Consider the following 27,995-nt stretch of genomic DNA (forward strand, 5'->3'; position numbering starts at 1 on the left):
TGATGTGCAATATAGACTAAAAACCAATGCCTGCTGTAATAACACGCTATTACTCTATGATCTCTTTTAGCGTGGGAATAATTACAGACATTGCGGTACACTTCAAAGAGAATTTGGCAGCGTTCATTTTCATAACTGTTATTTTATTATAAATAGGCGACTCTCTTAAGTCTCTATGGTTTTCAGCGTTCTCATTTTTCAAGTACTCATCCTAATTGATATCACTATTATTTTGAACGAGTCCGAGTAAACGTATTAAATTTATTAAACAATCGGTTTTGTCTTTTTAATTGTCCATCGATTTAATAACTATAACACCACACGCACACGCACACGCATACTTATAATTTGTGTAAGTTTACTCGATTATGTGAACGCCCGTGTACTAAAACTGTTGAGATAATACTCGTGAGTTGTTCTTATTTTATGGAGAAATTGCGTGGCAATTTTGCTATATTGAACGATTTTAATGTTTATTAGTCTTTAATAACCGTAATAAAAACAAATAGGATTTGCCAAGTCTCATTATTAACTCGATAAGTTTACAGCGCTGAATAATTGAGATATTAAAATCGTAAAACAATGTATTTGCAAAACAATTTGCAGAAATTTTATAGTCGATTTAGAAACAAAAAAAGACGGTTATTCATAATTTTTATATATTATATATACATTTGTTACGCTTAATTTTATAATAATTAGCACAAAATTCAATGAAGGTAAAATTAAAAAACAAAAACCGAAAAATAGTTATCGTGCACGCAAAATTTAAATTAAAATACTACCGGCTATTTTGAGCACACATGTTATTATTATTCGCTATATGTTGTATATAAATAATGCAAAAATTTAGGCTGAATAAAAATAATTTTACGATTGAACTATTTTATCTAATACGGTAAAAACTAGATTTACTTGTAGCAGATTAATCGTACACATCGATTATTTTTATACACAGTATAAAGTAAGCAATTAATGTCAGTTCAATTAGTTATGTCACTTTAGAAGATAAAAATAGAATTTTAGTGAGTAGTAAATTTTGGTAATTTTAACAGTTAAGTAGTACTTTCAGAAGCATACGTAAGTAGTGATATCATTGTCTAATATTTTAGTGAGCAGGGGGCAGCCAGAAGTAAAATTTCAAATTCCTTCCTATTAATCCTAGAAAAATAATAAATAAAATAATAAATTAATAGAAATTAATAAATAATAGAAAATAATAAATTGACGTAAATTACTACTAGAAAAGAAAACAATGTGTTCTTTAACTAGCGTTTTCGTTATTTTTTTATTTTGTTTTTAGTTGTTTTTTTATGCTTTTATAAGTCTTTCGAAAGTTACTTCTATCTCCAAGAAAAAATCTTTGTATTTTAACTAATAAAACCTTTAAATACGTAATTACTATTTTTTCAAACTACATTTAAAGTGTTGAAATAGAAATTTAATTTTCCAAACTCTTAATTTTCAATTAGACGAGTTTCATCTATTTTCCTTGATCTCCCAAACTTAAATAATGGATTTAAATATGTAGTTTTGTTAGTATTATAATACCAAAAATACATATTATTACCAAAATTTACCTCCATTTCTTGATACAGATTTTACATTTTCATTTACAGATTTTTGTGCAGCTAAGATTGTAGAAATATATTATTTTGATAGATTTTACAATACCAAATTTAGGAAAATCTGAATGTGTGAAGTATTATTTTAGTATTTAAAAAAAAATTAAATATTTTATTAAAATATATTTTTAAATGTTCTGAAAACATACTTTAAAAAAAATATATATATTTACTTTAAAATTAACTTTAAAATTTAATTTACTTTAAAATATTTACTTTAAAATGATGAACTGAAAAAAAAAGGTTTTAAAATAAATAAATAAATCGTAAACCAAAGAGAAATACGTTCATCATAAATTAAAAATAACATTTATAAAACGTTGAAAGCCAAAATTTGCATAAAATTTTAAAATAAAATAAATTATCTTTAGCTCAAAATATGAGTAGTTTTGTTAAAATATTTATTGATTAAGGAGCTGCGCCCCGTGACCGCTTTGCGGCCAGCATATGAGCATTTTTCTTACCGTGTTATAATACAGGAAGAAAGAATGTTCGCTCATATCTCAACTCAGAGTTGAGGAAACATTTTTGGGAGGTATCATTAGGTGTGACTTGATTCTTTTAAAGTCATTGGCCTATCTCAATAGATGTATTAAGCCTCAAGTTATTACAATTTTCGTGTTTTCAGCATCTTTTATCATTTTATAATGTAGGAAAGATACAATCTGATGAACATATGTTTCAGTTTATGATTTGATATTTTTTTATCATCGATAGATCTAACATTAAAAGTAATAAAAAAAAAACAAATAATTTCAATAATAAAAATCACAGACTCCTATTTCAAAAATTATTAAATAAAAATATTAGAAGTTGAATAAATTGATTTTATTATTTTAAATATTTTTGTAAAAACCGTTAGAATAACGAAACGTTTTATAACGTTGACCTTAAAATAATGTTAAAAAATTAATGTTATTCTCCAGTAATAGAAAACATGTTTAAAATTTTCTCTGTTACATCAATTTCTTGAGTAAACAATTACAAAAATTCTTGCACGAGTGAAGTCAATGTGAGTTATTTTTCTTTCTTCATGGTCTAGGAGAATATTTAAAAAAAATCTGATGTGGACACCACATGACTTTCTTGTACGCCTGTTAAATTACATATACACATTTTTCTAAAATGAAAGGTACATAAAATTTTATTTCATTAATAACTTCTGATATTTTTCATATTTTATTATTATTATTATTATTATTAACTTATTATTTATTGTAAAACTTTTTTACAATCAGAGATTAATAAGTATTAATAAATCAATATTTATATTTAAATTTAAAAAAAGGAGAAAGTCTAATTGGAACCGATTTACCTTCCCCTTCTAAGATCCAAATATTTCATTATTTAAAATTTTATTTGGCTATAAGTCTGGAACTAATGAAAATAAGTAGCAGTTATGATATATCGTTGAAAAGCTCTCAATGAGAGCTATGACTGCAGTTAAGAAAAAGTCCAAAATCCAATTTTTTTTTTGGATTTTGGGCTTTTTTGGACGCTTTTGGTTAAGTCGATTGCAATCAATAGGGGAGGGAAACAAACAGAGGTTACAGCAGTCCTAAATCCAAAATTTCTATATCTTACGACTAATCGTTTTTGAGTTATGCGACGTTTTGTGACGTCTGTACGTACGTAATATATATATATAATTTAATTATGTAAGATTATAGTTTTATATATTTTAGTCATAATTATCCTCTTGAAGATGGCAGAATAGCCGAAAGCGCTCGAGGAAATCAAACTGGAAGAATTTGGAAAGCTGTTTTAAAATTATATATAATAGTTATTATACCAAACGGTGCCGTGTTCGAAAAACTACATATTTTTATTTTGAAACAAAACTAATAAATAACGCTTCATGTATTGAAGCGTAAACTACCAAATACGTTCCATTTTTATCATCCGGTAAAGTAACTGAAAATTACAATTTGTTAGATAAGATTATTATAATGAGCATTTTAATTAACTAAAAAGAGGGACCACGATTACAGTAATCGTTAGTTTTATTTATTTTTTTAACCAATCGGTAATTTTTATGTAAAAAAATTAAATGTATATACAGATGTTTCAAAAGAAACGAAAAGATAAATTATCCGAGAGAAAAGTAAAGTAAAAACTCATATAAAAATTATTCCGGAAATTTTCTTCTTATAATTTATGAAAGATTTCTCTCCAAGGATAAAAATGAAACCTTATTGCTAAATTCATGAAACTTAAAGTAACAGGTAAATTTGATGATTTTATATGGTTTTTTAACTGAAAAAAAAAGTCGAATGAAATAGATCCCAGAATTATATCTCTAGTTGTAATATATAAAAATTATTTTAAAACATAAAAAATTGTAGTTGGGAAATATTACTTTTCTTATTTTGTATGCGCAATAACGTCGTTAAATTCCCAGTAAACAGATAATGGTTTTTGAGCAAAAATATTCTGAGATAATTTAATTCTATAAAAATCTATCTAAGAATGTCAACTGAACATGAAGAAGAGTTAAGAAATTTGACTTTTATTAAAAACAATTGTATTGTAATTTTAAACCGAAACAACAATCAATTCAATTTTGAAAAATATTTGAAAAAAATCAATTATTAAAAATAAATAAACAAAAACGTATTACAAACTTGATAGTACAGTATTTGTTCAAAATTCCCTCCACTATTTACATAATTTTCCACTCGATTAAGAATTCTTGGATGACACTTCTTAATGTATATCAGGGTTGTTTTGTTTAATTTCAATGACGTTGAAAATTGTTGTCTAAATTCTTCTTTTTTATTTATATTTTCTTCGTATATTTACGATTTCCCCCTCAGATAGTGGTCCACAAGTATTAGTTGAGGTGACTGACCTAGGAGACCAAGTAATTTGTTTATCTCGGCTGATCTAATAGTTCATAAATGTTTATGTTCAAATAATTCCTAACTTATAGATAAAAATGAGGATGAGACCGATGATGTTGACAAATTATTTATTCTCTCATTAATATCTGAACGTCTTCTAAAGGAGATTGCAGATTATTTTGTATGAAATTTAAGTTCATTTCCCATAAGGCGATTTACAAAAGTAAATGGTCCAATAATGTGCTGTTCAATCGTGCAACAACAAACATTAACTTAAAACCTTTGTTGAAAACTACCTTCTATTGAGTCATTGGTTTTCGAAACTGATGATTTCAAAAAAAATTGATGATTTTTGAAATTGTTGAAATGATGATTTCGCGAGTTAACTCCATCTCTTGAAAAAATTAGCTCACCAGTAAATAAAGTAAAACTTTCTTTGAGACGGTTGTCTTGAAACCGGTGACAGAAATCTAGACTCAGGGAAAAGTCTCCAGGTAGTATATTTTGAACCTCTTGCGAGCGGTACGGATCTTTTTTAAATTTCGTAATACCGCACAATACTGTACGATTTGAAATTCTTCTATCATTGAACCCTGCGCTGAACTCGCCGAATTACTTTCTGCTCTTCATCGACATGATATTTATGCACGTTGAGTACAACAGAATAGGAATACAATGTAAAAGAACCGGTTGTGTGAAAACAGTGACATATTGAAGTAAAGATTTTCGAATATGGTATCCTTCCATAAGAAAGTTTTTCTTGATGTTCACGATGTACAGCTAGCGTATTTCCATTACAATACCCTTAAACAAAAGTTGTTCGTTTAAAAAATATTTAAAAATTAAAAAAAAATATTCTTCATTTAAAAACTGCAAAGACATATTTAAAGAATAATACTCAAGCACAGTAATTTTCTTTAATTTTCAAAGCATACAAAACTATTCAACTGCAGTATCTGAATCTCAATCGACGATCGGAGCATCATCATTAAGAGCACCTTCATAAGCCAGTGCTCTTAACTTATTATTAATTTATTTTTATTTTTTTTATTCTTAACGGTTGATTTTGTTTCAAGGTATCTTCCATCAGTGAATGATTTAAGTTCTGCAGAAAAATTAGATTCACGTTACCCTTTTAACTAATTACTACCGTATAAGTTCAAGAGCAGTAGAAATATAAAAAGCCAGTTCATATTTTACTTATTAACTTGTAACAATTTAATGCTATTGTAGAATTATTTTATTATTTTGATATTATGTTGTAAATAAACGCATATTATCACTACATTATACCATCTTACCTTAGAAATAGATATTTCAATGTATTATTAATTGGTGAAAAGTCACCATAACTTATATTATAGGAGTATAACAAAAAAAGTACCTTAAAATTTATACCTCATTAAACTCCCAAAATAGAATGGCTAAATTTTTCATCTATTTAGCCAAAAGAAAACTTTTCTTAAGCTATACAGTACATTGTCTTTGATTGATATAATAAGTCGTATCTTTCAGTTTGTTATTAACAGACATAATTACATCTTTTAGTTTATTATATCAAGTAAGAAATATATATTTATTTATACCTAAAGTTAAAAATAAAAATAACACTAAATTTTATTTAATAGAATCCTTGAAATAAAAAATTAATTCCAAAATAAAACAGTAAAATGTCTTATATTTCAAACTAATTATTGTTTACTGACAACCATAGTTGGGATGATTACGCCGTATTACTGGTTACCGTGTCCTATTATACATTATTATAAAATATTAATTGTAAATAATTTTAATAAAATAAATAATTAAAATAAATAATAATAAAATTAAAATAATTTTAACTAACGGTTAAAAAAACACATTTAAATTTCAGGGTTTCTAATAAAATTTATGGTAATATAATTGACTATTGTTATTGCCACCATTTTATTTTTTGGTGCACTGTAAATATATTGTCTTTCTATTGTACGACTCCCTTCTATGACTTCCTGGTACCCTAATGCATTCCTTTTATCTGACCTAGTACAAGAGAAGTTTAAGCTGTATGTCATTAAAAGGAGGGTTGTTTCTAACCACCCTATTTGTATGAGTGAGTCACTCCAATCAGAGGGGTTTCTATTGGATAGAATAGTAGTGGTAAGAGAAGCAAACCTAAAACGTTACGTTGCCCCGGTATAAGCCAGTGAAATTATTCGGGGATTGATGACTCGAAAAAAAAATGTCCGCCAAATCTAGCGTATTCGATACAAGAAACGAAAGCAAGTTTTGTCATAAGATGTACAAAGCGCAGGAAAACTGTAATATTATTGAATATATTTATATACGACCGGTATACATGTACGTATAATCACATAGCTGACACATTTAATAACTTGCTTCCAAGAAATTTTAAACCTATTCATGCGAGAGCACGTACTGCATTTCTTTATATATATAAATATAAACTAAGGTTAATCGTCATATAAATTCAATCATGTTTTAAACATATTACATCGCCGTTGGAAACAAAATGGATACGAAGTAAACGTATTTGAAAATTACATCTCTATATCTATGACCGCATTCACGAATACCCTATTAATTATACTTTCCATTATTAATTATTTTTATACTTCATGGTTTTTTTAAAAATAGACAGAATACTTTTGTTAAAATTTTAACCTTATATTTTCAACTGTATTTACATGAAAGAACTGCACACAACTTAGCCAACTTTTATAATAAAAAGTTTTTACATAGGTTACTCATTTTATTTATTTTACTTTATTTTCTTAGTAAAAATTAAAATTTCTCATAACCACAGAATTCAATTTCTTTAATCAATTCTGATCATAACTTAAATGTAACGTCCGTATAAATATCACGATTTAGGTTTGTCTAACAAAACGTAACAAAGCGAAGTAAATAATAAGTTGATCGTAATTTTTCCATTTTCTAAAAAGAACCATTCTCAAAAAAAAATTGGTAATAACGAGACAACAAATGTAATTTTTTCTTAATAGATTTACAAAAAATAAGACGAATCATTATATAAACTAAATCGAAGTAAAGTAACAATATATTTTTTCATATTTTTTCTTCTGTACCAGCAGCTCCACAGTATTGCTTTTGGTAAAGTAGAAATTAAGGCAGTATTAGGATGACATTATCAATCACCGAACTTTTCACTGAGAAATTACAGAAAAAAATATAATGAAAAAATATAAAATTCGTTTAATTGCTTAGATAATCTTACTTTATTAAATAATTAATTATTAACAGTAAATTATTAACAGTAAACCTTTTTTTTTTTTAGAAATATTGAAGCTGATTTAAATAAAGTAAAAGTTTCATAGATAACATAAAAATTTGTTTCGGCCTGCAAAAGCAATAAGTAAAAGAATTTAGGACTAGTTTCAAAGCAAAGCATTTTTCCCCATATAAACTAGAATGGAACACCACATCGGTTGAAAAATAAACGGATAAAAAAGGGCAAAAACTGTTAATTACTGTACAAATCCATTACGGTAAGCTGCTGTTTTTCATATTCACATAAAGTTATTTATTCTAGGTCGTAGAAGTAAATCATCATATAGTGTAAATAGTCAAAACAACAACATCCGTTATCATAAAATGTTCTTCAGAGAATCACACTGGTATTTTAATACGTGAAGCCGATGTAATATTAAATATTGGAATTTTATTAGTAATGAGTAAATACCAAAAACCGTTTTAATTTAACGTAAAACAAACACGCAAAGCAGAGGCTATAGTTATCCGACATTGCTACTCATTATCCGGTTCTCCCTACTTAAAACATGTTAAAAGTGTGTAATCGAAGTAAATCTGTTCGCATTTCGTATGATTTCTTATTAAAAAAAAGAGAAAATTTCATTCTCTTTGAGATCAGGATATTATCTCTTAAACTACCTTTGTAAAATCTGATTTTTTTCTTCTTTATTATCTAACTTCTGCTAGAAATTAGATAACCAGCGTATCGTCATTGACGATGCGCTGGTTATCTTGAAATATAATAATCTTCAATGGGTAATTTTTTTATAATGCGTTAACTTGCCTTATAAAGCATCAAATCTTTAAATTGTAGCGTAAAATACGGTTATTAACTTTTATTATTCCCTTATTTCTCTTTCTTAGGGAAAACTCAATCTTATTAAGCCCTTTTTGATAATTTTTATTCGACTTATCTTTTTTTTAAATAAAAAAGTAATTCGATCAGCATTATGAGAAATATTTGGAGTATTTAACAAATCCAAGAAACAAAATCAGTTTTCCTCGCGTATTTTTGTGATATAAAATAAAAATTTTATCACTCGTAAATATAAAACTAATTTGCAGAAATTTAAACAAAAGTTGTTATTTACTTATTAACATAAAAAATATATTAAACTCTATTTATAAATTATCCGAAACTCTAAATATGAGTTCATCATTTATTTTTAAACACTGACTTTTAACAGAATCACATATTATACGTCGTTGCTAAATTTACTAAATCGTATATCTTAACGGTAAGAAAACTAATGATGTGAAAAGTTAGTTTTGCACTGTTGCTCTTAGTAACGGACGAGATAAAAAATAAAAAATTAGCCTACTATATTTTAGAATATATCAATATTTATCAATTTAATATATTTAAAACTGGTTCGGAATGTAGAATTATAGGTGATATTAAACTTTGAATACATTAAAAAATTATTTCATGTAAAATTTAAAAGCCTTAGGCAAACTCAAGCGACTCGAACATTAAAACTTCGATCCTGAATCGATCACGACTTTCAAGGCAACGGCGACTACAATACTAATGTAAGTTTATAATCTGATTTCTTTGATGCATTTTATAGCTATTCAATAATATATGTTTCATTGAATCTAAGGGACTGTGTTAATTTTTAGAATAATTAAATAAGATGAAATAATTCTTTAATTTTCTAGATGATACTGATATAGTTTTATGCAAATGTAAGCAAGCATGTTTGACTTCTATGAAGCTCTGTGTATATACGTCATTTTATTTTGAACCGAGCTTTTATGGCCCTAGAGTTACAATTTTTTTTTTAATTTTTAATAAAAAATAAAATTAATATATTGCTGTATTTAACAAGTAGAGTTAAATAAAATAGCTGTAAAAAAATATTCTAAGTTATAAATATCGAACGTAAGTAGAACTTTGAACAGTAAATTTATCTATGAGGTATAGCAGTTTTTCAAACGTATTCCTCCCAAGTATTTTGAAAACTGTACTCCAACCATTTTTTTTTTTTTTTAATTTTAAGCAACAAAAAAATTACTTCTTCTAGAATATCCAAAGCATAGCTTGCTCTCCGATGATAGAAATACTATTAACTAATTAACAATACGCAAAACATTATTATTATTATTACTTTACCGTTCAGTAACGTAACGATATATATATATATATATAAATCTAACAAGATTATCTGTTGATCTGGAGTCTATTTTTACATTTGCCTATCTATGGCGAGTTGTGGTGTGATTTATCGAATAACAGATTAAATTTAAATATACCTTCGCTTACTTTTAGTCTAGTAAATAAGCTACTATTATTCTTGGTTTGTAGATGGCCATTTTGTTACCGCATTAGTAAATTTTCATTCAATATTTATATCTTTAATATTTTTATTTATGTCGTAGAAATTTAGTGTTATATACAAATATGATTTCCTGAAATGACCCCTCTGTGTATGGTTAGAATAAACATAAGACTTACATACAATATACACGCATTTTATTGTCTTACGTTTATATCTCTTGTAATTCTTTGCTAAATTGCATTCTCAGAGAATAAATTATTAATAAAACACCAGAAACGTTTTCCCAACAACGATTTATCCAAGTTTGAGGCGCTTTAGTACTTCATTAAAATGTATCATGAATAATTATTGAAATGAAATCATTAATTAATAAAACATAATTAATAATTGTTTTTGGCTTCATTTGAAGACGGCATTCCTCTAAATCTTTTTTTTATAAATTCCAAATTTTCGAGGATTAAGTAAATAAACTTATTCCGCCATTTCATAACAAACTGTACCGACGTTTAACTACGTAATGAGAAAATATCAAACATAAATTAAATTAATGGTCAGTTCGGTCATATTTTACAAGAAACTAAAATTTATCAAAACGTAATAATAAGTTTGAGCATGGGATACAAAAAATTCTGATTACTAATTCAATAATAATACTAATATATGTTTTGCTAGAGTAGTTCAAAACACATGGTATATGAATACATTAGTTTAACGAAGAAATAGAAGAAATTACAGAATAAAACTAAACAAGAACATTTTTTGCTTTAGATTATCCGTCGGCACAGTTGCTATAAAATATATATACACTATGATTAATTCATGATTAAGTTTTCTAAATAAAATCGTTTTTGAGTAAAAATCTAATAACTAATCCTTTTAATAATTACAAAGTGAGTACCTATCTTGACCATTAAAACAGCTAGCTACAAACTCATCATCGTTCAGTAAAATTTTATTCAAATATTTTGGTATGTATGTTTAAAAAATTGGATAGATTTCAACAAAATGAGATACATTTTCTTTCTTCTTAAGATTTCACAAACAGTATAACTGACAGTTCTGATTTGAAAGGCCTATAATTTAAATAACAGAGTTCACACCGTGCAAGTACAAGTAATGTAAAGTAAAATTTACTTTACATAATTAAATGGCCGGAAATCCATATAATTACATTTATAATCGAGTTTAGAATAGTCTATGAAAATATTCCTTACAAATTCTAACTATTTATAGGAGTTTTAATAAGTTTTTTCTGACAAAACTAATGTACTTGTAAAGTACAATTGTACATTTTTTTTACGAAAAAAAGGAGTATACGAACACTTTTAGCGTATATAAAATTTATGTGTAGCTTAACGTAATTTTTAATTGTTCATACGAGAGAAAAGAGAAGATAAGAGGTTAAATTTATTTAATTCTATTTATCTCACAATATACTTTTAATCTATTTTGTTTAAGAGCATTATTTCATCTGTAAATCTCTAAAAAGTTTTTTTTTGTTTGTTAAGTAGCTCTGAGTAAACTGTTATTAATTAAATTATAAATAATTAGAACTCTACACATAAAATGTTCAGGTTCAATATTTGAAATTTTTCAAAAAAATGTTCATTTTAATGAATTTTGTATTATGTCTTACTTTCAAATTCTAAATATACCGTTCAGAAAGTTTTCGTTGCTCGACATCTATAAATAGTCACTTTCATCCCATTTTTATACGCAAATTTAGATAATTCATTTCGTTTTGACGATATATTCGTATATTTACGCTTTTCTTTCTTAACTGTTTTCTTCAAGCACATAAATTTTATATTTTTTTTTATATTTTATTTTGTATAGGTGGTTCCTCACAGGTTATCATGCCGAATTTTAAACGTATATATTAAAAAAATTGTACATTCTTTCTTCTGTTTCTAAAATTAACGCTACAGAAACTTCATGAGACAATTTTTTTTTGATGACAGAAGAAGTTTTTAAAAAACCGCAGGCTACTTCTTACCTATTTACAATGCGAACTATAAAATAGGATACGGAGATGCTGTTAATCATTTAATTTTTTTTTCTAGAATTTTTCCAGATATATTCCACCAATTTTTTTTAATGTTAAGATACATTCATACTAACACGTAGTTTAATTTAATAACAATTAGTTTAATTTCTTAATAACGACTAGTTTGGTTTAGCAATTACTTTAATTAGTTTAATTTACTAACAATTCGTTTAATTTCCCTTTCTTTAATTGTAGATTTTCTCTGTTTTTTATTTCACTTTTGTAATGGTTATACCTTTTTCCAAATTCAGCGTTTAATTAATTCCATAATTTTTAAATTCAAACGAATATTTACGTTCACCGTAAAGGTAGGATTTCATAAATAAATATGAAATATTTAATAGTAAACTGGAGAATTAAAAAAAAATTACGCACCTTTTCTCCAACTGAACTAGACATTTGAAATTTGTGATTAAGAAATATCTTTTTTAAAAATAGATATAAACGATCTTAAAGGATTTCGTTATATTGTTCAGTCATCAAGGTTTTCATAATTTAGTTGTTAGAACAAGGGGTAACTATTTATTATTGGTAAAAATCTTATGATGTAATTAAAGAATTATTTCAGTTATCCGTCAGTTCAGAAGTTATAACTCAGATAAATAAATTTAATAAAAATAAATTAATAAAATAGATTAATAATATGTAATAACTCAAATTCACGTTTTATATATATATATATATATATATATATACACACACATTGACATTCGTTATTGTTCTACACCGATTACTGTAGTACACGACAATCATATTGACATAAGTTATGTAGATATTTCTTTTTTAAGAACAAAAGAGATATTTTGAATTACTCGTAAGAACGAGTAACTCTATTATGGATTTTGGAATCCAAAGAACCTTATTTATTATTAAATTTGCTGTTTCATTATTCTTTATCGTAGAATTTATACTTCCATTTCGGCAGTATCATGATAAAACTAATTTTTTTTATTTATACTTTTGAGTTATGTATAATAATAAGAATTCTGCTGAAATTACTTTATAACCATCAGCAATATAAATATGTTTATTTTCCTTCACTTTCTAATTAATACGAATAATAATTTCTACGAGTAATTGTTCAAAGAAACTTTTGACTAAAATTATACAGTGAGAATAATCGTAGATATTCTTAATACGATTTTCTAGAAAACAGATAAAATCATTTAACAATAGAGAATTGGTGAGCTAATTAAAGTAGTTAAAATTTAGAATAATTTTATTTAGCATAGCCCATTGCTATATGTAATAAAACAATATATAAATTATGATTCCGCTTACCAACCGATGTAATTAATTATGTTCTAGCGCTTCGGAAGTTATTTTTCCATCTTCTGAAATATCTAATGAACTTGTATATAATTATTCACTTCACATATTAATTTGATTAAGATTAAAATAAAATTTCAATAAATATATGAACTTGACGATCGTTGTATTTACGGAAATTTTATTTTATTTTAATTTTAATCTACATCAAATTAATATGTGAAGTGAATACTTATATACAAATTTATCAGATGTCCTGAAGATGAAAAATAACTTCCGAAAGCGCTAGAACATAATAATTAATTACATTGGTTGGTAAGCGGAATCATAATTTATATATTTTTATAAACTGGTTAAATGGAATCTGATGTGTTACCGCTGCTGTTGAAAATGTACGTTTGATGTTGTCAGTCATTTCAACGTTTTGAAAATCATTGTAACAGTATAGATTTCCTGAACAAGAAATATGTAACAAGTAAAATAATACAAGTACGTTATTTATTTTTTCATATTCATGTTTTTAAGTTATTAACAAAGTGCATCCTAATTTTCATATTTTTTATACTGAAAATCTTTGACAGGATATTCGAGATAAAAATATCGCTCATCAAACGAATTAATAAAAAAAGAATACATTATAAACCCAATATAGATTTAGCAATAATCAGAAAAAAATATGTAGAGTAGAAACAAATAGCTTCTACGATATTCCCAGACGACTGAACCGATTTTTGATTACTTGTTAGACGTATTTTCTTTTTCTATATAAATTAGAATAAAAAATTCAGTAGATTCAATCTTATTATTATATATTTTTTTTTAAATGGTTAAATATAAATAAAATAAGTAGCTATGGATAAATATTTATAAACCTCTAATTAGCTGTTTGATATCCACTCGACCAAGTTTAGAATCTTATTGCTATAAAGAAAAAATGAATAAGTTAATATACTAACTACAGAAATATTTAATTGAAACGAAAATTAGTATCTGTACATTCCTACGTAATTGGTTTTCATTTCCGTAATCTCTGGCTTTATAAACGACCAAAGCAGTTGTAATAATTAATTTAAAACATATATCATCTGTTAAAGTAAATATTATCGCGTGAATAAAATATGACAATTAACTGTAAATATTTAGTAACGAAAAAACGCTCGTTTAAATTGATCGTACTTCCATTTAATAAATTATCATGGACAGCTTCGTTCACATTCATTCAATCGTATAATGAGAAACTGTATTTACAGGTTTTGTTTTTATTTTTTGTGACTGGATTAAAATTCTGCGGCTACTGACTAAATTAGCCATTTTAAAAAGATTTTCTTTTGAAATACCAATCCGCCTGCATTCTTATAATTTTAGTATTTTTTACTTCCTTGTACAAAATAAAAGAAGTACGAGGGTTATTTTTTCAAGGTCCGATCGGTCACGAAATTAAAACCACAGTGAAAATTAAAAAAAATTTATTTGTAACAAGTACTTACATAGTTACGTTATTTCTCTACATAGTGGCCACTCCGATTTAGATATTTGTCCTACCGTGGTACCAACTTTCCAACACCCTCGTCATAGAACGGAGCCGCCTGTGTTTTCAACCATGTTTCTACGCTGGTCTACACCTCGATGTCTGTGCCAAAATTTTGTCCTCCTTGCCAGCGTTTCATGTGGGCAAAGAGATGAAAATCGGATGGAGCCAAGTCCGGGCTGTATGGTGGGTGATCAAAGTTCCCAACGAAAACGGTGCAGGAGCTTCTTTGTTACAGCTGCAGTGTGCGGCCGAGCATTGTCATGGAGAAAGACAATGCCTGATGACAACATTCCTCTCCGCACTCTCTCTTCTGAGTTGCCCTTCGTAGAAGTTGAAGAGTCACGCAGTATGAGGCTGCAGTGATGGTCGTGCCACGTTCCATGAATTCCACCAAGAGAACTCCATTCCGGTCTCAGAACACAGTAGCCATACACTTTCTGTTGGAGAAGGTTCCCTTGAACTTCTTTGGTTTACTGGGAGAATGAGAATGCATCCGCTGTTTGAATTGTTCTTTTGTTTCTTCAGTTTCGAAATAGACCCATGTCTCGTCCCTTGTGACAATTTTGTTCAAAAAATCTTTTCTTCATTGTGGTAGCGCTGGAAAAACGTTAGGGAGGCGTCCATTCTCATTGTTTTGTGATGGTCGGACAGCATGTTGGGAACCCATCTCGCACACAGTTTGCGGTACTGAAGTCTCTCACTCACAGTAACCTTGAAGGAGAGCTGACCTTGAAATTTCAGGAAACGAATCACTCAATAAAGAAATTGTGAACCGACGATTTTCTCGAATTGCCTCATCCACTCGCTCAACGAGATCATCGGTTGACACTCGCTTCCTTCCCTGACCACCTGCATCATGAACATCTGTACGTCCTCCTTTAAAGTTCGTACACCATTGTAGCACTTTGCTGTCACTCATTGAAGTTTGCTGTCACTTGGCGGGAGATGCTATTGTTATAGACATATTGTTGTATTGTTTACGTGCTAGCTGCGTGTTCAGAACTAAAAGAAGTGACGCGGCGTGATTGAAGGCCATACTAGAGACGCTGCGCAACACATATGCGCAAAGGTTCATCCGATTTTTGCGCGGGTTTTTATTTGCGACCGATCGGAACTTGAAAGAAAAATAACCTTCGTATTATGATCGCGAAAATGTTCAGTTTTCAGATTTCAATGGAAATATCCATTTTGATCATCCCTGAATCCATTTTGACTAGGTTCTGCGTGACATCTGTACATATGTATCTCGCATAATTAAAAAACATCCGTAGAATGTTGAAATTTTGGATTTAGGACTGCTGTAATATCTAGTTGTGTACCTCCCTTTTGATTGCAATCGACTGGACAAAAGTGTTAAAGCCCAGAATCCAAAAACATTTGGATTTTGAACTTTTTCTTAACTGCAGTAATCAGCGCTCATTGAGAGATTTTCAACGATATATCATAAGTGAACCTTATTTTCATTCGTTCCAGAGTAATAGACAAATAAAATTTTAATAAATGAAAAATTTGGAACGGAAAAGAGGAAGGGAAAGCACATTGCTTCGAATCCGACTTCATTTTCTTTTTTATTTAAATTTAAATATACTGATTTATTTATATATTTATTAACCTCTAATTGTAAAAAAAGTTTTTCTACCTTTTTTTACTAATTTTTTTTTTTTAAATTATTGATTTATTAATAATTATTAACCTCTGATTATAAAAACAAATGTGCATTAGTAATTTAATGGGCGTAGGTAAGGAAGTCATGTAGTGCCCACATTAGAATTTTGTTCTGCTCATGAAATAAAACATAGTAGTATTTTTATTATCCAAAAACCATAGGATTCTACTTTTTTTCTTTTTTACTAAAATAGCATGGAAAATAGAATAGCGAGAAAATGTTTATTCCAAAAAAAAGATTATTTGAGCAATCTCGAGAAAGAAACTGTTGATAAGAAATTGATTGAAAATTAATTTTTTTTATCTTTTCTTGTTATTATTATTAACGGACTATAATCTCAATAATGAAATAAACTTTACTTTCATTACTTCCAGTAAAGCGATCAGGAAGTAAAAATAGGCTGGTTTTGCCATATTATTGCTACAATGAAATTTTTATTACGTTTTAAAATCATTAGCATAATTATAAAGTATTTTTGCGTTACCATAATGAATAAAAATTTTATAATAAGATATATTATTTATCTAATTCAATTATTAAATACGCTGTATACGAGTTATGCAATGCTTTGTTAGCTATATACTTTATTGTATAATATTCACCTTGAGTGTTAAAATTAGTGGTCGGATCGTATTGCGGATGTGCGGGGAAGGCCCCCTGCAGGGACATTGAATTAAATGCATTCAGCTGCTGACTGCTAAGTTGTTTACGAAGGCGAGCTCGTCTGTTGCTGAACCATACTTGAACTCGTGCTTCAGTTAGTTTTGTTCTGTAAAAAAAGGACAGTTTTGTTTATTCAGTTACAATAAGTAATTTTGATAAATTTAAATTGACAATCAAAAAATTAAATAAATCGACTAGAATGTAAATTAAAAAAAAAAAAAAAAACAGATTTATAAACTGAATAATATTTCTGGTAAAAGCTAAATAATAACCGAAACACATTAAAAACCACTTACTCTTTGTAATTTTTATTGGAACACGCTTATAAAAACGATAAAATTATTCATGTTCATTACTTAAAAAGACTTAACAACATTTTTCTCATTTATTAATAAAACTAAGAGAGATGAGATTATATATACTTATAACGTTAAATAAACTTTTGATTAAAACCAAATAGATGTGAAAAATCTACAACTTAATAATTTATAACGACGCAACAAAACAAATTCTTCTTTTTCTTATATTCATTTACTTTTAATAGTATAAGTGTTAATTTGTTACCATATATGTTTTACGTTACCGATGCTTTAAGGCAAACTAACGATAAATTCCAATCGTCTTCTTTGTTTTTTCTTCACATTTTATTATTAAGCAGCAATCAACAGTTTGTAATCGCAACTACAGTTTGGCAATATATAGAACTGTTGTTCATTTACATCAATTGTCTAGAGAGAATGCCATTAACTGCTACAAGCGCAACATTTTTTAATGTAAAAACAAGCATTTAAATTTATTTATTAAGCAACGCATATTTTAAGTAGGTTGTAAGAAGATTTTAAGATAACAGTTAATTTTCAGATTTTAAGCTTTAGTTATATTCTTTCCAAGGAGAAAACTTCTAAAATATTGCAAAAATCGGTAGAATGTGTGGAATGGCTTTTTTTCTTAATGTATATCTAAACAAATATATATATATATACTTTTAAGTTTAATTTGTTTTTTTTTCATTTATTTTATATTTAATAAATCGTAACTCCTTAAAGTACTAACTGTCTTAACAGCTAGTGTTTCAGTTTGCTGTTTACATTACTCTCTACTTAGATTTCACCGATAGAAAACTGACCGTAATTAAACAAAGGTGGCAATATACCATTAAAATTATACTCCACACTGATTGAAAATACAACATAGAAGGTTGTCTATTACCTTATTATAGAAGGTCTATTTCTTGTATTCGAGTACAAGAAACAAACTTATGAATAATTAAATTTGTGTTTTACTTAATACTAGATCTATGTTAACATTAATTAATTTCTAATCGACTATTTTATCTTAATAAACGTAGTAATATTTATAAGTGTTCAATACGATTAATTAGCTACCATTCACGGTTGTAATTAAATCTGTAAAGGCAGGCATAATTGAGATCTACATAAAATTAAATTATTCATCGCCATTTATGGGTTAGTAGATTGTTGATTTTTCGTTTAGTGAATTTATTTGTCTAGTTCAGTAAAAAATCAATTAAGTCAATTAATTACTTTTTAAATATTTAAGAAATAAAATCCAAGATTTATAATATTTAATGGAATTAAAATCAGATTGCAATAATAGTTTTCATGGTATCCCCTTCTGAAAAATTAATTTAATTTTTCTATTCTAAGGAAAAATCGAATAAATGTTTAAAATTAAAGATTCTAATGATTAAGTAAATAATTTTAACTGAAGGAATGTTTTTAGAATACGTATGTAAGTTACAGACTAGACACAATGTACTTACTTTTGAGCAAGTTCCTCCCGTGTGTACACGTCCGGGTACTGAGTACGTTGAAACGCTCTCTCTAATTCTTCTAGCTGATCCCCAGTAAACGTAGTGCGGCTGCGTCTCTGTTTTCTCTTCAAAGGTATCCCTGGCTCCGATTCTGTTTCACTTTCCTCACCGCTGCTTGCTCCTGTAAATAAAATTAATTTAACAATAATTTGTAAATCGTATCACAATTTTACTGAAGTTTTAACCTAAATATTCATTGTTTATTTTTATATTTTCCTTGTTGTTTACTCAAAAATATTTTTTTACTTGTTACAAAATCGATAATTTGGTCATCTTCATTAAAATATAAGGATTTATTATGCCGGTTATAGAAGAGATCAAAGTTTTGTTGCTTTATTTTTTAGTTAATCGATTATTAAATAAACAAAACCGTAAAAAATAACTATACACGTCAAAATTTACAATCGATTGTAATTAAAAGCAAATGAAATATGGAAAAATTAAAAATCAAATAGTATAATTTTAATGTTAGAAAATATTTCATTTTAAAAAATCAGAAAAATTCTTTCCCGATAAATAATTAAATTATTTATTAATTAATACATCACTAGAGCACAGATATTTATCAGTCAGTTACTTTTTAAGATTTATGTTTTCCTGTAATTGGATTTAATTTATTTAATTGAATGTAACAAGACCCCTTCAACTCGTTAATGGTAAACGATAGAAAAATATAGAAATATTAATTAAAATCTAAACAAAAGAAATAAAAAATAAAATCAGAAGACATTCAAATATACAATCTCATCTTGCATAAATCACACGATTCCATAATAATATATTAAATTAATAACAAGCGACTTTATAATTTGGTAACTATTTAAAAAAAATAAAAATAAGTTAAAATAATTTTTAACAAATTAAGTAATAGTCAAGAAAATATTATTGTACTTTAAACCCTTGATCGGTAGAATATTAGATCAATCATGAATTATATTAACGATGAACTTTTTTTTCATTAATTTATAATAGAATTACAGTATAATGTAGCGTATACAAGCCTGAGGTATAAACCTGTTTCATATTAGTTGCAATATTAGTTAAAAACATATTACAACAAATTTTAAAATAGAGAAACGAATTTCAGAATTCATAAAACAAAGAAAGGTCAGAAATCCACGAGAAAATGTGTAAGATAAACTTTTATGAAATTAAGTGTAGGAAACAAATGATCGTTTCGAACAAATTATCGATGCCGTTATCAAGGAAGTTAACAAAATAATTATTAGTAATTACGATGAAATCAATTTTTCTCTGAAAATGGTTAAAGGGATTTTATTTTATAGATTATTATTATTATTTTTTTTTTTTTTGTAACTTCTTAAACACTAAGTTGTTAATAATAATGAGGTCTAGGATTTTTCATTACTACAATTAAAGAGAAAGATCAAATATTTTCAGTTTTTTCTTACTATATAATAATCTAAGAAGTTTTAAAAACATATTTTTTTCAGAAATATTTTTATCAGTTTTAAAAATAACACTATAAAATATTATAGGCTTTTCTTTTCTTTCTGGCGTCACATCACTAATTCATTCAAGCCTTAAAAATATTTAACCAAAATTTAACTATTAGTTTTTAATAAATGCGTAACAACTAAAATTTAAAACCTTATGCATAACATTCTTTTTTTTTTATATAATTAGTATTTATTTCGTTTTAGCAATATACCAGTAAGCTTTCTAAAGCAAAATATTTAAAATTCCTACAAAATAATATATTTAAAGATATGTCGATTTTCTACAAGAAATTAAAATTAAGACATTACTCACTCACATATAGATGACGATTTATGTATTTATAGTCATACTATATTCATAGGATTAATAAAAGTATAACCTTCTTTTGGTAAGTAGTGGAGATGGAGTGAAATCTCTAGTAATAATGGGGCGCTGAAGGAAATTAAAGGGTGTACTAAATAATGGTGTATGCTCTTGATTATAAAAGAATGAATAAATTTTTATTTCTCTATATTATTTTACGACTAGCCGCTCTGAAAAAAACATAATTGATATTTTATTTCAATATTATTAATTATTTTAAAATTTTTCATTTAAAAGTCAAAATAAATTTATCCTTTTACTTTAACGCTTTACGATAAAAATAAGAACAGAACATACCTTTTGTTAGCCTACTTTGATTATTTTATTTAAACGGTTTTAACTGTGACTTAAAATATATCTCCTTAGATTTACACTTAACAAAATAACCACTAAGAAACTAAAACAAAGATACGTTTGCGCAGACCCTTCTTCCATTAAATCCTTTTATCAGATGTTGACAAGTCATTTTCAAAAAACAAATAAATACTCTTCAAAACATCATCATCGTCTCCTTCGCTAAAGTTTTCCCTAACAACTTATTCTACTTCGTTTGTAATCCTTATGTGTATTAAAATAATAGTAAAATAAAGAATGTAAATGAAAATTATATATATATATATATATATATATATATGTAGACGAAGGAAAACAGAGCAAAAATACCTCTAAAAAATGATTTAGATAATCGTTGACAAATTCAAATAAACCATCAGCGGCTACAATTCCACGAGTTGTAGCTTTCTAGCCGATGTTACGATAAGCCTGGCAGTACCCCTTTCATGGCAGTAGCCTTGACGACAAGCTTGTTGAATTTAATTCGGGTATAGTAATTCCAGTAATTTAATTTTGTAGAAAGAAAACAAATATGCAAAAATTACGGAGAAAAATAATCAAGCGTCAGATGAAAGATGTCAAAGAAAAATAATTTGTGTTTTACAGTGAAATATGTTTCACTGTAAACATAAAGTAAAACGTTATGATGTTTTACTTTATTCCAACGAAATATTTCTAAATAAATAACTGATAAACTATTAATACTCTGCACCTTATTGACAGTGGTGTACAGCTACAGAAGAGACTTATGGACAGCTAGAGAAAAGTGAAAGAGATTACAAACGAAATAGAATGAAATAGGATAATAGTTGTACCGTTATTATAAAGGTAAAAGATTAATTTGAAAATGTTTCGTTGATCGACTTGAAACACTTAGCCTTCCTTTACCGCACATCTTTATTCTTTTAAATAAAAGGAAAGAAGACCAATTTTTTATATAGTTGTTTTTCACTGTACACCTTTCAGTCCAAGCGGTATTTAAGATTAATTTTTTTTGACTTTAGCATTTTGATTTTGTGTGTCGATAAATTTCAGAAATTATTGGTTTGAAGTTCCCAAAAATTATTAACACCATTTCTGTCCCTATTTAGGAAAAATCCTTTTATTATTCGCAAATATTTACGCACTACAATGAACGATGACGTAATTCAACTTTATAAAACTTCCCTCACCAAGGAAAAAAGAAAAAAATCTCATGATTCTTCACATTTAATATATATATGTATGTATGTATATCACATCACAGTGTGAGCGAAAAGTTCCTTTACATGTTATAGCATAATACAGTTAGACATATCAATAAACATTTTTATGAATACAAAACAATACAAATAGTGGTTTAATTTACTATTGTTGAACAGATTAACTCTAATAAGTGTATCATTATTTCCCGCCATAAGCTGAGTCCTGCGCAAGTCACTTCGGTTAGTGTGGGAAGGACGTGAGAGTCTCGAGTTAAACCATGGCGGATACAAGTCCTTCCACTGTTGAGGAGCGTTTGGTGGTTTCTGTGTGGGTTCACAATGTCAGAACACAAAAAAGACAACGGCAGACATTTTGAGGGACTTCGCTGTGAGATTTGGAAAACCGCGGCCATCACGACCAACGTTATTCACATGGGAGAAGAAAGCCATTGCGACGGAAAGTGTTTTCGATGAAGTCAACCCGTAAGCGGTCTGCAGAATTATGCATCTCGCGATCGACAATGCGAGACCACATGCGGAAAGACTTGAATGTTTCATGTTTTCGGCCTACCTCAGTGAATGAGTTGAGTGATCGTGACTTGGAACAACGCGTGTATGCATGTGAAAAGCTGCTCGCACTTCCCACATGCAAACGATTTAAAAAACGTTATGTTCTCTGACGAGTGTGCGATTTATCGTAGCTCACGAAATCACAACGTATTTTATTTGGGCAAAAGACAATCAGCACTTTTATGAGGAAATCGAGTGCAATCCGCTGCATGTTATGATTTGGGCAGGGATAATGGCAGACCATTTGCTTGGACCACATTTCTTTGCTGTTTCTGTGAACCGGCACGGCTATCTTCACACGATTTACGCGTGGTTTCTTCTAAAATTAACGGCAAGAAGAATAACTGACATCGTTGCACTTCAACAAGGCGGCGCTTCAGCATATTTCGCTGCGAGTCTCGGGAAACGGCTAAATGAACTGTTTCCAAATCAATAAATGAACCTTGAACCTTTGTAACAATGTTATTCACAATAAATGTTAATGTTAACCAGAGACATAAATGTTGAAATATACTGTTTTTGGTATTCGTAACAATGTTTATCAACATATCTAACTGTACTACGCTATTAACATGGAAAGGGACTTTTCGCCAGCTCTGTACATATCTTCTGTACAAAATTCAAAAGTTTGTGAATCTGTCTGTTTGCAACAGAATCACGCGAGAATCCACCAACCGACTGCTCAAATTTTCAGGATAAATTTATGTTATCTCAGGGGAGGTTTTGAGTTATATTTTGTGGACCTAGCTAATACTTTTTGGTTAATGAATGTCTGTAAAATATTTAATATTTTCACAACAAAGAGAATTACGAACGCTTCGGGGACCTAGACGGTCGGGCAAGCAAAGCGAACCCTGGCCAGCTGGTATATATATATATATATATATATATATATATATAAAACAGTAGGGTCTTTTGGAAAGTTCGCTGCCTGATACAAAGATGGCGTAAGTATGACCAAATGATTATGATATTTGTCAAGTACGATTCTTTTAATGGTCTTTTGAGAAGTTTCAGAAGCGTATAATTAATTGTTTTTTGCGGCGATGGAGTAAAGAAAAGAAGTTTTGAGGTTTTCTGAATTATATGTAGTAGTATGTAAACGTAACCAACCATCTTGTGAAAAATTGAAGTTTGAGCAGATATAAAGGCTTCGTTTTCAAAGTACCCCGTTGGACATACAAAATGAGTTATCTATTTTAAAGGATTCTTCCTCGTCGTTTTCAATGTTAAAAAAGTGGGTTGCTGAATCTAAACGTGGTCGTATATCCACTCAATATGATAAATGCTGCGGACGCCTAAAAATTGCTACGACCAAAGAAATGGCATAGAAATGCGCATGGAATATTATATAATAATAAAATAAAGGTACGCGATATTATTGATATTACGAACATCTTGACAGATCATTTCCACTATATTTTCCATGATGTTTCACTTATGAAAAGCTTCCTGCTTGAAAAGCGCATTTGTTAACAGTTGACCCAAAACGAATTCAACTATAGAGTATTAAAAAGTTGGAAAGTCATTCTAATTTTATCAAATTATAAGGTCGAAATTTTTTTTTTAGTTGTGAAAAATCTTGTGGTTTTTTGTCAGATCGAGAACTTTCCCAATTACCCTTGTATATAATAATAATCTTTTTTTTTGTATTCGATTATTAAGTAGATTATTTTATTTATCTTGGAACCTATTTGATTGGAGATATCTATTCGTTTAACACATTTGTTATTTAGTACTGATGTTACACTTATATTTCATTTACTTATTACATTTATTTCATTGCATACTTTTTAATCTTTTTAATCTGACGTTCTTACTCTGTAAACGTAGAGGTAGGCTACATTAATTCCTATGCAACCGTCTTATATTTCATATATCATCGCATCGTTATGTGCTATAACACTTTCAGGGAGAAAAGAAACTAGCCTACTACCTGATATCTCTTTAGCAGGTACACCTTATCAAAAATACTTAAGCTCAGTTTAATAATATCCATCAGATTCAAACAGCTTTCAAAAGAAAATAAATAGTATAGCTATGATTACTTTTTTTTCTATTACATCCTAATTAGATGTTTGTTTAAATTTTAGTATATTAATTAAAAATTAATAAAATTTAGATCAATTTGACTGAATAAAAAATAAAATTTTACTATACTGCATTTCAAGTTTCAATTAAAAAATTAGTGTAATAATTTGAATAATGACACTACTAATTTGTACCGGAGTTTATACATTTTTTTTTTGTTTATACTACGTATTTAACTGAAATAAATAATTTTTTAATTTACATTTGTATTTAGTATATACTTTATATTCGAGTAAAAAATTATGAGAGCAAAATAGTAAAAAAAAATTACATTCTTTTTACTATTGAGTAAAGAACATTTTACACTAAACATTGTTGTAAAATTATATATATATATATATATATTATTTACAATATAATTAATAACATATCTTCATTGTTTTTTAATATTTATTTCATTTAAATCATATTTTCTCTTGTATAAATATAGTAAGAATAATTTAATTAAATTACCTATCTGTTATTTAATTCAGTCAAACAAATCATCGAAAATCACTTTGATATTGTTAAAATTCCAGTAGCTCATTTTCAGCAACTGACGATGTAAGACAATTAAGAATTAATTCACTGCTATTAAATACCGTCTGTTATTAAACTGTGATTCGTTAAACGAATTAAATTGCCATTTTTTAGCGGTAATTACTTGATATACCAATGAGCAACAATACAGATAAAGAAGCATTTAACAAATAGAACTGGAAAAACGGGGATAACAGTAGATAAACTATGATTTAATAATTATTAATTATAAGTAGTAATAGGTCTGTAAATTAGTAGTAGTTTCAATATAATTGCATCGTTTATAATTTACCTTACTTTAAGTATTTCTTAATATAAAAACCATGTCATAAAATCAAAAAGATTTTAAAGACATTTTCAATAAGCGTAAAAGTTAGGTAAGTGTTCATGAATATTTTGTTACGCTAATCAAAACAAGATCACTTATAAGGTTCTATGAGTTTGTCGTGGCAGTGACTGAGTAATGAATAAGACAAATGAAACAATACGTGTGATTTATACACTTGAAAAAGGTTTAAAAGAAAGTGCGTTTAAAAATATTTAATATAAACTTTTTTTACTTCCTTGTACAAATTAAAGTACTGTGATCGCGAAAAATTTCGGTTTACATATTTCATCAGAAATATCCATTTTGGCCATCCCTGAATCCATTTTTACTAGTTTCGGCGTGACGTCTGTACGTACGTATGTACGTGTGCACCTCGCATAACTCAAAAATGATTAGCCGTACAATGTTGAAATTTTGTATTTGTGACTGTTACAACATCTAGTTGTACATATCCCCTTTTGATTTTATTCGACTGGGCCAAAAATGTGTATACAATTTTGAAGCATTTGGATTTTGTACTTTTTCTTAACTGCAGTAATACAGTTAGTTCTAACTTATGATATAATAATCATAAGCGGTACTTATTTTCATCGGTTCAGGGGTTATAGCCAAATAAAATACAATCAGAGGTTAATAATTATTAATAAATCAATATTTAAATTAAAAAAGAAAAGTTAAAAAAAATATATCTTTATGAAATCGGATTCGAACCGATGTTTTCATGATTACGGATCCGACACGTTCTCACCCTTACACCACATATCTACTTGAAAGACGTGAAATAATATTAAAATATAAACTAATGTATAATGCTAAGGAAATATTTAGCAGAAAAAAATGTGTATACTTAATTTAATAGACGTACAAGGAAGTTATGTGGTATCCATATCAGATTTTTTAATACTTACTTTAAAATCAAGTCTTATCTTGTATATGAGGTAGATACTCGTAATAAAAGAATTACTTTAATTTAATTTATATTTTATTTACGATATTCTTACTCTAATCTGATTCGTGTTATACCGTAAATAGTGCTGTAATATAATGTGTTAATAAAATATTTTGAAATTAATAGTCTCTTAGTCTAATAATATTTTACGAATAATGTTAATAGACCGTTAGTAACACACGTGTTCCTGATTTACAATCGTTAATGTTAAAAAAAATAATAATAATAAAACAGAAATGTTTAAGAATAAAGTAAACGGTGGACAAAGTTCAACATATAATAAACTAACACTCGGTATAACGAGAGATATTACAACAGTAAAATAGTGTTAAGAGTTGTGCCATAAATCCGTTAGTCCATATAATGTTGTCAAGTGCAGTGATAAAAGCAATTAATAGCGAGAATTCCTGGTTAATGAGTGAAGTATGAGGCGTGCGTGGGAGTGTTAAGGGGGGAGTGGATGGAAACCCAAGGAACACCAATTTATCATCATTAGGCGGCCGGCGAGTGCTAGTGGTAAGCCTACCTAGCGAGCTAGACTTCACTCATCTCGGGTGGTCTCACAGCTGCCTCTTGACTCGGCAACCTGGTCGTTCTTACAATTTTTTAACACATATCGTGTATTGTAAAACACAGAGATAAAATTGTAAACATTTATTACACTCTACTACCGACACAGGTTTCTATAAGTTACAATAAAGATACTTTTACTTACAGATCGGCAGCTCAATTACTACACTAAATTATTTAAAATGTTTAATTCGGTAAGAAAGTTCTTCAGTAATGAATCACTTAAAATAGTAAACATGCTCAAAAATGTTTTCGATAAATTATACATATTAAGTTCTTGCAACAATAAACCTTTTGTAAATAAGGTTTCTTCTCAGAACCCGAGGAGAATTGAAATACGTTTTCTATAACGATTTAAGCACTTTAATATCAAATTAAATACTCTCTGAGAGAATAAATATTTGTTTTAAAATGGAAACAAAATAGTTTGCATGTATATATATATATATATATATATATATATATATTTATTATTATTATTATTATATTTGAATAATAATTTGGTTAAAACCGATTTAGTTAAAGAACAACTAAATGTGAACAGCAATCTTTCATCCTCATGATGATGCTCCCAACCGATTAATAATTATTCAGTAG

At 27.8% G+C, this 27,995-nt stretch overlaps 1 protein-coding gene across 2 annotated transcripts in view; it reads right to left on the minus strand.

The window, feature by feature from the left end:
- LOC142318240 (protein gooseberry-like) overlaps nucleotides 1-27,995 on the minus strand; it is a 128,784-nt gene that overhangs the window by 29,625 nt on the left and 71,164 nt on the right. For both annotated transcript variants that reach the window (XM_075354803.1, XM_075354802.1), the window contains exons 4-5: nucleotides 18,980-19,151; nucleotides 17,136-17,302 (exon numbers count right to left, since the gene is read on the minus strand). In XM_075354803.1, coding sequence (XP_075210918.1) covers nucleotides 17,136-17,302; nucleotides 18,980-19,151 — 339 coding nt within the window. The remainder of the gene's footprint in view (nucleotides 1-17,135; nucleotides 17,303-18,979; nucleotides 19,152-27,995) is intronic.

The sequence above is a fragment of the Lycorma delicatula genome, chromosome 1 (genome assembly GCF_047948215.1).
Source record: "Lycorma delicatula isolate Av1 chromosome 1, ASM4794821v1, whole genome shotgun sequence".
Lineage (NCBI taxonomy): Eukaryota > Metazoa > Arthropoda > Insecta > Hemiptera > Fulgoridae > Lycorma > Lycorma delicatula.